Source organism: Sander vitreus, chromosome 6 (assembly GCF_031162955.1).
Source record: "Sander vitreus isolate 19-12246 chromosome 6, sanVit1, whole genome shotgun sequence".
NCBI classification, from domain to species: domain Eukaryota; kingdom Metazoa; phylum Chordata; class Actinopteri; order Perciformes; family Percidae; genus Sander; species Sander vitreus.
This window is the reverse complement of record NC_135860.1, coordinates 7,297,461-7,309,414: the sequence shown is the minus strand read 5'-3', so window position 1 is coordinate 7,309,414 and position 11,954 is coordinate 7,297,461. Positions and strand designations below refer to the sequence as shown.

At 42.4% G+C, this 11,954-nt stretch overlaps 1 protein-coding gene across 1 annotated transcript; it reads left to right on the top strand.

The window, feature by feature from the left end:
* The first annotated feature begins 207 nt into the window (after positions 1-207).
* On the top strand, positions 208-10,002 carry mex3a (mex-3 RNA binding family member A). The gene is made up of 2 exons (XM_078252274.1): positions 208-726; positions 3,852-10,002. The coding sequence occupies exons 1-2, from the start codon at positions 306-308 to the stop codon at positions 4,997-4,999; spliced, it is 1,569 nt and encodes a 522-aa protein (XP_078108400.1). The 5' UTR covers positions 208-305; the 3' UTR covers positions 5,000-10,002.
* The last annotated feature ends 1,952 nt before the right edge of the window (positions 10,003-11,954 follow it).

Below are 11,954 nucleotides of genomic sequence, written 5' to 3'. Positions count from 1 at the left end.
CTACAACGGGAGGGCGGCTCGTTTTGTCTCGGTGAGGAGGGGAGCTGTGTAAACCAGACTGGGTGGAGCAACACATCGCCCGCCCCATCTATCGTGCAGACGGCCTTGTGTCCCGTTTGCCTGGAGCTCGGAGAGAGACTACTGTACTGAAAGTCTGGCGGACAGAGAGAGAGGGGGCCGGTCTATGGGAGGGACTAGCGCAAAGGGGGGATTTGGAAGGAGGAGGGGGCGAGGAGGAGGCGGCACGGGTGCTGTTTCTCCAGTCTCTTTCCCCTGTCTTTGTCTCACACACTCTTTTGTTAGCCATGCCTAGCCTGCTGGTTCTAGCAGGGATCATGGAGAAAAATGGGGGCTACGCCGGGGATCTGGCCGGCTCCGGCTTCGGAGGCGAAGGTCTCCTTGTGCCGCCCGACGAGGAGGAAGACGACTCCCGTGCCCTCAGGGTCGCGCTGGGCCAGTTGTCTCTGCTGGGGCTTGGGGAAGGCGAGGACGGCGGCGGAGCCCCAACAACAGGAGTACAGGACCGGAGTAACAATAACAACAACCACCACAACCACACGAACAACGTCGGAGGTGGCGGAGACACGGCGATTCTGCAAGGGAAAAGCAAGTTGTGCGCCCTGTATGAGAGCTCCTCAAGTGAGACGAAAGGACGAGGCTGCAACATAACAGAATGCGTCCCAGTGCCCAGCTCTGAACATGTGGCCGAAATAGTGGGGAGACAAGGTAAACCGCTGGCTTGCAAATTATTTCCCTCCAAACTTGTGCTTTTATCCCGCTAACAGTGCTGCATTATCCCGCCGTGGTTTCCCGTGTGCTTTGTTTTTTGTTCTCTAACTGTTACCTGGTGCTATTTGACAAAGAAAAGGGAGTGGTGTGTGTGTGCTCGCGTGTTTTTACTCCCCCGAGACATCAGCCTCCCACTTTTTTTCAGCTAGCAAGTTCTCGTGCACTCATCATTACACTCATACATTGAAACAAGTCGGTCGCTTGTTGGTGTTTATTTAGCCTTTGAGTGAATTTGCACAGAGGCACGAGAGAGCCCCGTTTTCCCCTGGGCGAATTATTCTACATCCACGCCATCAATGTCAGCGCACAGACACACACACACACTGGAGCAGGGAGAGCACTTGCTTCCTTTGTCGTCTGAGACGCGCCAGACTGTTCAAAAAAGGCAACGTGCAGCTGGCGAAGAGAGGAATGTCTTACACTTTGAATTCATGGCTAAGAATATAACCAAACATACACATTTGGTCTCAACGGTGGACGATGTTTTGCCTCTTTCCAGGTTTATTCAGCTCGTTGTTTATGTTGCGCACTGCCCCAGTGACACAATAGAGCAAGCGTGGTCCACTTGTTTTTTTCTTCAAATGAGGGGAGTTGGAAAGTTCAATTCCAGACACGGTTCAGATTATGCCCGTTTTTCCTACAGTTGGAGTTTTTTTTATTTATTGAACAAAGACCTGAAGTTGAATGACAGCAGCTGTCAAACAAAGGTGTGAAAGTCGGGGGGGGGGAGGGGAGGGGCGCATTTAAGACAGTGTTGCTGCTCGGCACACGGGATGGCCTTAAAGGGTGACTCAGCGAGAAGTTGCACCAGGAGGTGGGAGTCCTTTTTTTTTTTTTTTTTAAAGAAAAAAAAAAAACATATTTGCAGTAAAGATGTAGTCAGGTGACAATATTTATGCACAGTCGAGCTTGAACCTAAGTTGGTTTTAAAGCCAGAAGTAGATTTTTCATCTTGAGCTTGGTGGTGGTGTTTATGAGGCTGCACCCATTAACTGTTGTGATGAATGCATGGGTGAAAGGGGCAAAACAGACAGGGACGGAAGGGCAGTATAGCATCTAAAAGCTGAATGGGAGTCACGCCTTGGAGCTCAACACAAGGGGCTCCTCACGAGCGCCACTTCACTGCACACTCTCAATACCACATGGTTGCCTGTCAGGAGAGGGAGAAATTGGGGGGGGGGGGTTGGATTGAGAGAAGTACAAAGACTGCAGGGTGGGTAAGGTAGCATCAGCAAATCCTAATTTATCTTGCAACGAAAACAAACAGGTTTGAATAATGTGACACAATGGTTAAGATGAGTTGAGATGGTTTCTTTTTCTTTTCTGCTGTGGTAATGTGGATTTAGTTTGTGCTGCTAAGTGCGACTTGTCTCCCATTGCGGATCCTGTTCTTTACTCCGAAGTGTAAGTTTTGAATTTTAATGGGGTAACTGAAGACAGCCGGAGGGTGGATCCAGTGAGCACAAGTACAGCGAGAGGGCCCTTTTGCATTGGCCTGAGAAGAAGTGCTGATTTGGGGGGATTTGAGATGAGCTGCTTTTGATTCAGGCCCTTCGTTTGTTGGCGCTACGTACACACCCCCTTCTTCTCGGCACCGTGCATCACAGCCCGCCTGGTGAATCTGGCAAACAGAGCATCCTGCCATGAAGAAAGGGTTGGATATGATTGTTTTCGCCTGTCAAAGTCACGGGCATTGATTCCCAAGGATGCTCTTGTACCTTCCTCCTGAGCTCCACGGATCAAGGGTGGCTTTGTTTTGAATCACAGGCACCTCTTGCAACACAGTTCAACAGTTGCAAAATTAAATGCACCTCCAGCGGCCTTAATTTCTGGTAGCGATGAATTAATCTTTGCCTATTTTGCTTGCAGATAATTCTTTAATTGAGACATTAATTTGGACTAATAAAAAGGTGCAGTGTAGTTTGAGAAAAGGAATTTGGCAATTGCTTTTTGATCCCCGTGGCACAAACCGGTCTATTGGCCTAATACCAAGCAATGGCCACAAAGGGCATTTTAAGATTCTGGGTATGAGCAATTCTAAACCGTCACAGGATAACTATCCTTCTGTCTGTACCTCTGGTCCCTGAGAAGTAAGTGTTCCTGAACAAAGTAGGCCTATTTGGTAGCAGAAGCGACATTTGTCTTCACACTTAAGGTGTCTTTGAATCTTTTGATACCCGCTGCTGTGATTTTCAGATAGGTAATGCAATGATTTGTGTGATCTGAAGCACCTGGAGTCTGGTAAGATGTGCTCAGATTTGTTCACTGAATAGTGATTTGTTCACTGAATGCCCAAAGAGTCTAGGTACGTTGGAGCCGTCAATAAATGTGGATATCTTAATATGGGAGCTGCCTGAATTTCTGAATGACAATTGACCCGAGGAATGCTCGATGCATTCTTCATGGAGTGTAATATGGTCCTCTTACCCTCAAATGTACCTGAAAATTGTCCTAAACAGTTACTAATGTACTGTATGTCCTGTTCTGTTTCATTACAATATTGGGCATTTTGTCATGAAATAACATTAACCTGCACTCTCTCACATCAAGACTCTGCCTTAAAAGCATTTAACAGAGTAAAATATTGCTCTCTGATTAAAAAAAAAAAAACAGGGCAGATGTAGAGCAATAAATGGACCCAAAACAAAGCATGTGTGAGTTGACTGTACTGTATTGTATTGTAAGTTCAAGGAGAGGTCAGGAAGTGATTGCATCTGCTGTAGCTCTTACAGCCCTCCAAAACAGTCACGTCGATGCTGGCCAATACCTCTGCACCATCCATGTATCTCAGTAGGATGTGTGTCTGATTTAGAGCTAATAAATAAGTGCACTGAATAAGTACACTAATGCTTAAGTGCTGGAAACCTCATAAATCATGGTAATTACTGTGTATCATTTGCCAGTAGAAACCTGCAACATATTAAGTTAAACTGCTCACAATTGGTAAATAAATCAGAATTTAGAGGATTTATGATAGCTCAGGTTGATAACAAAGTGTGTCACAAAATTTAACTGATGTATCATATTTACTTATTTTAAAATGTATGTTGTTGACTTTGCAGGTTGCAAGATCAAAGCCCTGCGGGCCAAGACCAACACCTACATCAAAACCCCCGTTAGAGGAGAGGAGCCTGTGTTCTTAATCACTGGCCGGAAGGAGGATGTTGCACTGGCCCGCCGTGAAATCATCTCTGCTGCAGAGCACTTCTCCATGCTCCGGGCATCCCGCAACAAGCTGGGAGTGTCCTTTAGCGGCTCCCCGCCCACACCTTTGCCAGGTCAGACCACCATTCAGGTGAGAGTGCCATACCGTGTCGTGGGGCTGGTAGTGGGGCCTAAAGGCTCCACCATCAAACGCATCCAGCAGCAAACCTGTACTTACATCGTCACTCCCAGTCGAGACCGCGACCCTGTCTTTGAAATCACAGGGTCACCCAGCAACGCCGAGCGGGCCCGAGAGGAGATTGAAGCACACATCGCCTTCCGAACAGGAGGCCTGCATGACCACAATAATGAGAATGACTGTCTGGGGCCGAATGGTGGAAGCAGCCCAGTGGGCAGCAGCGGTGGTCTGGAGAGCCGGCTACAGCAGGTGTGGGGGCTGCAGGGGGGCCAGCGCAAGCCTCTCACCAGCAGCTACCGCCAGAACTTCTCAGATGCCATGGTTGGAGGGGGAGGAGGAGGTGAGGGAGGGGGAATCTACAACAAGAGCAACTTCTCCAGCTCCGGGGAGAAGCCTTGCTCTTATTTTGGATCAGAGGGTACCCAGAGCTGGGGCGATCCCGACTACCCCAAACAGGTGGCCTTCTACGCCCAGCAGCGGTCCAAGAGCTTTGGAGGCCTCCCACTCCCCCTGACCAGACTCTCCCCTGGCTTATCCGAGTCCTGTGGAGGTGGAAGTAACAACAACTCTTCAGTCACCAGCATTGTGCCCGTATCCGGCTCACCTCATGCCCAGGCCCGCCGCGCCCACAGTGAGCCCACCTCAGCCGGCGAGGGTTTCCCAGGCCGTCTGCCAGTGCCGGACTCGCCACCGGCCACTGTGCGGGACTGCATGACCTGCTTTGAAAGCAAAGTGACGGCTGCCTTGGTGCCCTGTGGCCATAACCTCTTCTGCATGGAGTGTGCCATCCGAATCTGTGAGCTCAACCACCCGGAGTGCCCAGTGTGCCACACCCAGGTCACACAGGCCATCCGAATATTCTCTTAAGGAACCACATCAGTTTTTATCATTAGTTTTGTCAGTGTTCGTTCAATAATTATTTACTGTTATTATGATTATTATTATTATAAAACACATTTTTGTTTTTCAGAAAATTTACAAACAATCAAGCAGATATTTTAGAAGGCACTGCTTGCTTTACTAAAAAGTATAAGAAATATTTTTAAGTTTTTCTTTTATATATATATATGCATATATATTTTATAAAAGTTTTGTTTATAAGAGAAGTATAGTACCTTGCATTTTCAGTTTTTTGACTGCTGCTGTTTTTCATTCATGAATCACAGTGTAGGCAGAGGTAGACAGTAATGTGAACATTTTATTATTCAAATTTTTTATTTTACCATGAAGTGGGTTTATATGGAAGGAAGAAGATGATTGTTGAGGTACCTAATCTGCACCTGACTGACCCAGAAAGTTCATGTTGTTATCAGAAGGAAAAAAACAGAATTTCCATTGCACCTTACAATCATCTTGGTCTAAAATAGGATTTGTAATCATACCTTGAAATTTTGGGAGCTGATGTGAAGGTGAATTCTGCTTTTTCAGTTTTTACTGTGATTGTGGTTTGATATAATTGGCCCAAATAGATATTCATTTTAGCTTAATGAAAATGTGAATAGATTGGTTCGAGTCAGAGCCTTGTAATCTTTACAAGAAAACAAAAGACAGCCCCCTTATTTCATTTTTACACCTTAAAGTCTTATACACCAGATTGATGCTACAAATAGGACATTGCATCATTTATTTATGCTAATTGGTTACATTTTGTTGGTATCATCATTCACAGGGATAGATGAAAGTTGTAAGAAGTATCAGTAACCAGTTTCCAGTAACCATTGGTTACACTTTGGTCACTGCAGTTTGTTGAAAAGATTCAGTAATGCTTGCTCCTCGTGGCACTTGAAAAGCATGTGGTTGGCTTAAAGCACTGATTTAATTTGAGGCCGAAAGCCTTGGAATTCATCCAGTTGGCTAGTTCTCGATATCTGTCTCCCCAATGGACTTGTTTCAAAGCCACCTTAACCATGCTTTATTGTCTTGTGTGGTCATTTGGCCACAGTCGCTGAACGATATAGGACACTGCAAGAGCTCCAGTCAACAAGCATTTCAACGTAGACAGTGTAAATAAAGAGGAGAATTGGTATGTGGACAGAAGCCGAATAAAATGTAAAATGTTTCCTGAATCAGCAGCGGACTCCGATTAAAAGTTTACACTGTAAAATACAGAGTCCCAAATCAGTAATCCTTACTCCACGTCTCCCATTATGTGTGAGCTCCGAGGGGCCAGCTGTCTCCCCTGCAATTAGCAAAGCTGTACAGGAGCAGGTGTTTCATGGCACACTGTAGCTGTGACCCCAAGTTGGAGGTCTCGCCTAGCACCCTTTCTTTCTCTCTTTTCTTTGGGAGTGGCTTTTATGTCTTCCCTTGCTTACATTTTGATCGTTTGCTTTCGAAGGCCTCTCTGACTGGGGCGTATTGTCTGGGCCCGGTAGCGGCGTGGGCTGCAGAGTGCTCGGACACGGCCTGGATCTACTCATTGATAATTAGGCAAATGGGTTGGTCCAGGTGCGGACCGTGTGGGGACTCTGGAGCTGTATGAGGGGTACGACAGGGTCCCGCAGCGAGCCCCATACTTCCCCACCTCACTGTTACAAGCACAGAGGGGGCTGGATGGTTGGGATGCAGCTGGGCGAATAGGACCCCCTCCTTCCACTCCCTCATGCCCCCTCTTGCCCCTTCCTCCCCCCTTTTCCTCTCCTTTTCTGCTGCTCTGAGCTATCCCTACTGGGGAGAGGGGGCCTCTTTTGTCCCAAAACACACACACACACACACACACAGAATTTGAAAGACACTAGCTGAATTTGGCAGCGCCTGTGAAATGAGGGGAGGCTTAGGAGCAAAATAAATTATCTACAGTTATCAGGAGACACCCCAGTTACCTGTTTTCAACGTTAATTTGCCATTGATTCTTTTCCAAATTCTGAAAATGTACATGTCACATACAAAAGAGAGATTGCGTGATCTCATCAGACGGGGTGCAGCATTAACTCCCCCTCCACTCCCCAACAGCACCGCCCTGAAATTTGGATAGGGGTCCTGTTTGTGTGACAGCACCAGTGCAGATCATGTCAGCTCGCTACTGTATGGGACACATCCTGCAGCTGCCCCTTCACTATGGACACCCGGGCTTCAGCCAATGGCAGCCCCCCTCGCTTTGAGCTTCCAGAATGAAATCAGACAATTGTAATTGACAGGAAAGCAGAGGAAACGCCCCATTTAACCAGCACTCATGCTGAATCAAATTACACACCCTCTGCGTCTGCCTTAGCCCCAGCCTGGGGATTTCTGAGGGCTGGAGGAGAGCGGATGGGGGTAGGGATTAAAGCTGTTGAGTGATAGGAGGGAAGGTAGTGGGGGTGAGAAAGAGAGAAGTATGCTCCAAAAAAAAATTAAACCGTGCAGATCTAGAAATTGTATTGATCATTCAAGTCCTGCAGCAAGTTCTGAGTTGTCTCATGTGGGCCAGTGCTGATGACAGGAAACCTTTCTTGTGTTGTATTGGAGAACTTTTCAACTCGGCTTCTGTCTCAAAAAAAAATGCATCAACCATTACAGATTGTGTCTTCCAGGACACAAAAGCCACTGGTTTCAAAAAACAAAGATATAAAGCAGACCACTCGCATTATGTGTGGACTGCAGGGAGAGCACCGTACTTGCAGAACGTATCCTGAAATCTATCAAATGTAGAAATAAAGAATAGTTATGATTTTATGGATGGAGAAATTGCACAGTGGTTTGGCCTAAGCTTTCAACATCAAATTCAAGGCAGTATGACACTGTTCTTTGAACTTTTGTATTTTTGTTATTTTGTTTTCTGCCTATATATTTTTTATTCAAATATTGCCATTACTTTGGCATACAAGGTAGCAACTTTGGCCTTTTGATAGAACCGCCCACTTAAACAACTTTTAAAGTTCTTATTTTTGGAGAAAAGAATGTGAATCAAACTGCTTGGGTGGGGATAAGAGGGATTCAGGAAATTAGGCTCTTAAAACAATTAAATTATAGAGTAAAGCACCTTATTACAAAACATGCGCATTTGATTAATACCAAACCGACCACTGATGGTGAAGTACATTTCATAGAATTTGAAAGACATGCACATAAGGATTCCCTATCATTTTTTTGTATTATGGTGGTTCTTGTTATTCTTAATACTACAGTAGTACTAGTGGTCATGTGGGAGACCTCTCATCCATTTAGTCAGTGCTAATGACTTGGTTGGGTTTTGCACCGGCTTAATGAAGAGAGGGCTTATTGGAGATTCTCCCTGTTTAGACGCTGTATAAGTTAATAAGTATTGTACTTTATGGAAAGCACTCTGAGCATCTATGTAAATACATTAAGTGTATCAGTTATGAACATCCAAAGGCCTGCTTGAAGTGAGGTTTTGATTATTTTTTACAAGCTAAGGGTGTCATTGTCAATGTTTTAGCATATGGAATTCAAAATGTCTCTGAGTTTTAGGGAGAGTAAATCTTTTATATATGCGTCCCATCATCCGTTTTGACTATAATAGTATATTAGATAGATCCATACATTTAAGAAAAATTATTTAAACTGATTAACTTAGTATTTCATCCAAATATATAGATAATAAATTAACCAGACACTATTATAAACTGTAATAATGAATATCCTTTATGATGCCGCTGATGTATAAATCAAATCTCAAATAAAAACTGGAATGAATAGTATGTGTAATAACCCCTAATGAATAAATCAGTTTCTATGTATATTAGGATGAAAAGCAATAATAGGACTATACTGGGACAATAAACAGAGGAGCCTGCTTAGTCAGTTCTTTAAATAATATTCTATTCAGAAATTGACCTTGATTATTAGGATGATACCATTGCATTTCTGTCTCATATCTGCTTAAAATTCATTATGGATTCATGCCAGTGTAGAAACAGAGATATAATTAATTAGTAACAGTTTCAGGATAAGTAATTGTTCTTGTTGTGTTCATCAGGGTCTTAAGTCATTTTGATTGCTTAATTATTATTTTTTTTTACGTTTAATATCAATCAGGTCCCAGGGTGGGTTAAGGATTCCTTCTCCTGAAATGATAAAACTGCAATTTCTGTGACTTAGAGGAAATCTTATCGCGCTGTAAAAGTGATCTGTCAAGTGTAAACAAACAACAAGAGCAGAGCATAAGCACCGAGGTCTGTCCTGTTTGTTAAAAAGCAGGAGCTGGTGATTTTGCTTATGGCAGACTGATGTCTCAAAGGCTTTGGTCAGAAACACAGCAGTGAGAAGAAGAGGGTAAGACAGACATGATGTGATGTGCTGTACCAGTCACTCATGTTGATTCTTTACCCTCATTAGTCCTTAAGTTGCACACAAGGGCAGAGGTGTTACTTCTAGCATATCTTAAGATGATTTCTGTTTACATAATATGTTTCATGACTCTATTTTATATTTGTTTTGCATCTACTTTTTTTCTTTCATCTGTATTGTTTTTGAAAGAAAAAGGTCAGACATAGCCAAAGAACAAAACACATGAAGAGGACTTATCACTTGAGTTAACTTATTTTAGCATCAAAATCAACTTGGTTAAAGAGTTTATCGAATCAGGATTATTAAGAAATAATCTCATAGCTAGAATTACTCTGTTTACCCAAAAGTCTTAGAGGCCACTCAATCGATATCTGTGAAATGAAGGCATATCATGTTTCAGTGTTGTAAGATTAGTTTAATACTACAGAGGCGCCGGTAACAGACTTACTTCTCCCCAAAGAGATCAGCTTAAAGCACATCCTGGCACTTACACAGTCCTTTGAGTAGTTTTCCTATTGTCACGGTTAGGTCAATGGGAGAAAAACAGTCTAGTGAATGGCTTAATCGTTCTGAAAAACTTGCCTGATCTGGTTGATTTGAGCTAAAAAAAAAATAAAAAAAAAAAGGACTGCCCACGTATACTGACTGTAATGACAATGACAAGCCAGTGAAAATTCAAGCTGAATTCCTAATTTTTAAGACCCTCAGAGTAAACCGTGAGGGATTAGATGTTAACAAGGTGGCAGTGTGATAGCAAACAAAATAGCACTGTGGTTTTAGTTAATATCGTTTAGAGAGCCATTAACTGTATCCTTAAGTTTAACTGCATGTTAGTAAAATATAGTAAGATGTATCAGGAAAAAAAGTTAAGATCTCATAAAGAATTCATCAGCCTGATACCTGAAGTGTATAAAAAGCTTTAAGACCTTTAAGTGAACATCGGTTTAAAATCATATATTTACTGTGTAGTTTAACTAATTGATACATTAAGTTTAATTATGATTCTTAAGAATATGCTAAGGTGTAAGTTTCATTTGTCCAGCACACCCAATATGAAAAAGGTTTTAATTCAGTGGAGCAACAAAGGGGTGGAGTGACTCAGTGACATTTGATTCATTAAGTTCTTGTTAGTATTATTTACGATATTGTATTAAGCTTACTATTATAGTAATGGTAGAAACTGTTGATGTTTTTTCTTCTCTTGATATGAAAAGGTCTTTATGCATTTATGTAGAATCCCTTTTAAGGAGTGATAGGAAATCCTTATTTTCAATGGATGCACTTAAGCAATTGCACCAACCTGTCTAAATCACACATTGAGCAAGTAATGCATTTGAATGTTTAAAAAAAAAAAAGAAAAACGGAAAAAAAACAAACAAAAAAAAAACACTCAACTCAATGCACTCCTTATGCTTATTGTTTTGTCAATTTACAAGTGAGCTTTAAGTTTTTGTTTGTTTTATGGAGAGAATTTGCGGTTTTCAACGTAGACTATATTTGAGTTCTTCCACATACATTTATAGAAAGTAACTTAAAATGAATTAAAAAAAATATTACAGTTTCTCAAATCTATTTTGCTAACATGGGTTATTATTTCATAGAAAGCAGAGGAAAAAAAAAAGTCAGTATCTGGATGTTATTTATGAAAAGTAAAAAAAAAAAAAATGAAGCAACATATTTATGAGTAACCTCAAGACATTTTGTTTTTTAATTAAAATGACAAGAAGTTAATATATTTCTAAACACAGGGAGGTCAGTTTCTACTAAGTAAAATGAGAAAAGAAGTTTAGAAGTTTTATTTATGAAAGTTATGGACACTCACCTTCCCATGTACTTCATGCTAAATGATGTACATGGAACGAGAGTTCTCCATAGCTGAAATTTTAACTTCACACATGCACTACTTTAACATCCGTGCATTCACAATGGAATAATTACAGAAAATAATATAATATTTTTTAGAATTTGGAGATATTTTAGTCACAGAGCATCAATTTTGTGCCTCAATTATATATTTTTCCTGCATCAGCATTCTTTGTGCAGTGCTGCTTGCTGTAACCCCTCCCCCCCCCCCCGCCCCCCCCCACACTTCAACTAACCCCATGTTACTGACTGAAACGCATAACTCATTTCCTCTGTAATCTAAACTCGCTTTTACTTATCAAACGTATAAAACATGTTACGACTGCAATGCTTGGAATGAATGAGGCAGCTGTGACCCTCTCGCCAATGGGGCCACACATAACTTGTACACACTTTCATTCACACATTTTCTACATCTACTACTCGGGACAGTTTGTGATCAATAGTGACAGAGCCTAATCAGCTTAGAGGAAGCCTTTTATGAGAGACTTTCCCTAATGTGTTAATTAGGCGAAATGTGCAAATCGAGCGAAGGCACCTGGGAGAGAACAGCGCACCGTGTAGTAGATCTATGTAACTTGATGCACACATATACACACAACAGGTTCATTACCGTACTAGCTTGCATGTATGTTGTATGGTCACTTAGACAGGAGAAATGGTGCAGGCCCTGTGTTATCCTTTAACATCAGTGCACTTGTTTCTCCTCTGTAGATTTTCATAGTTGGGA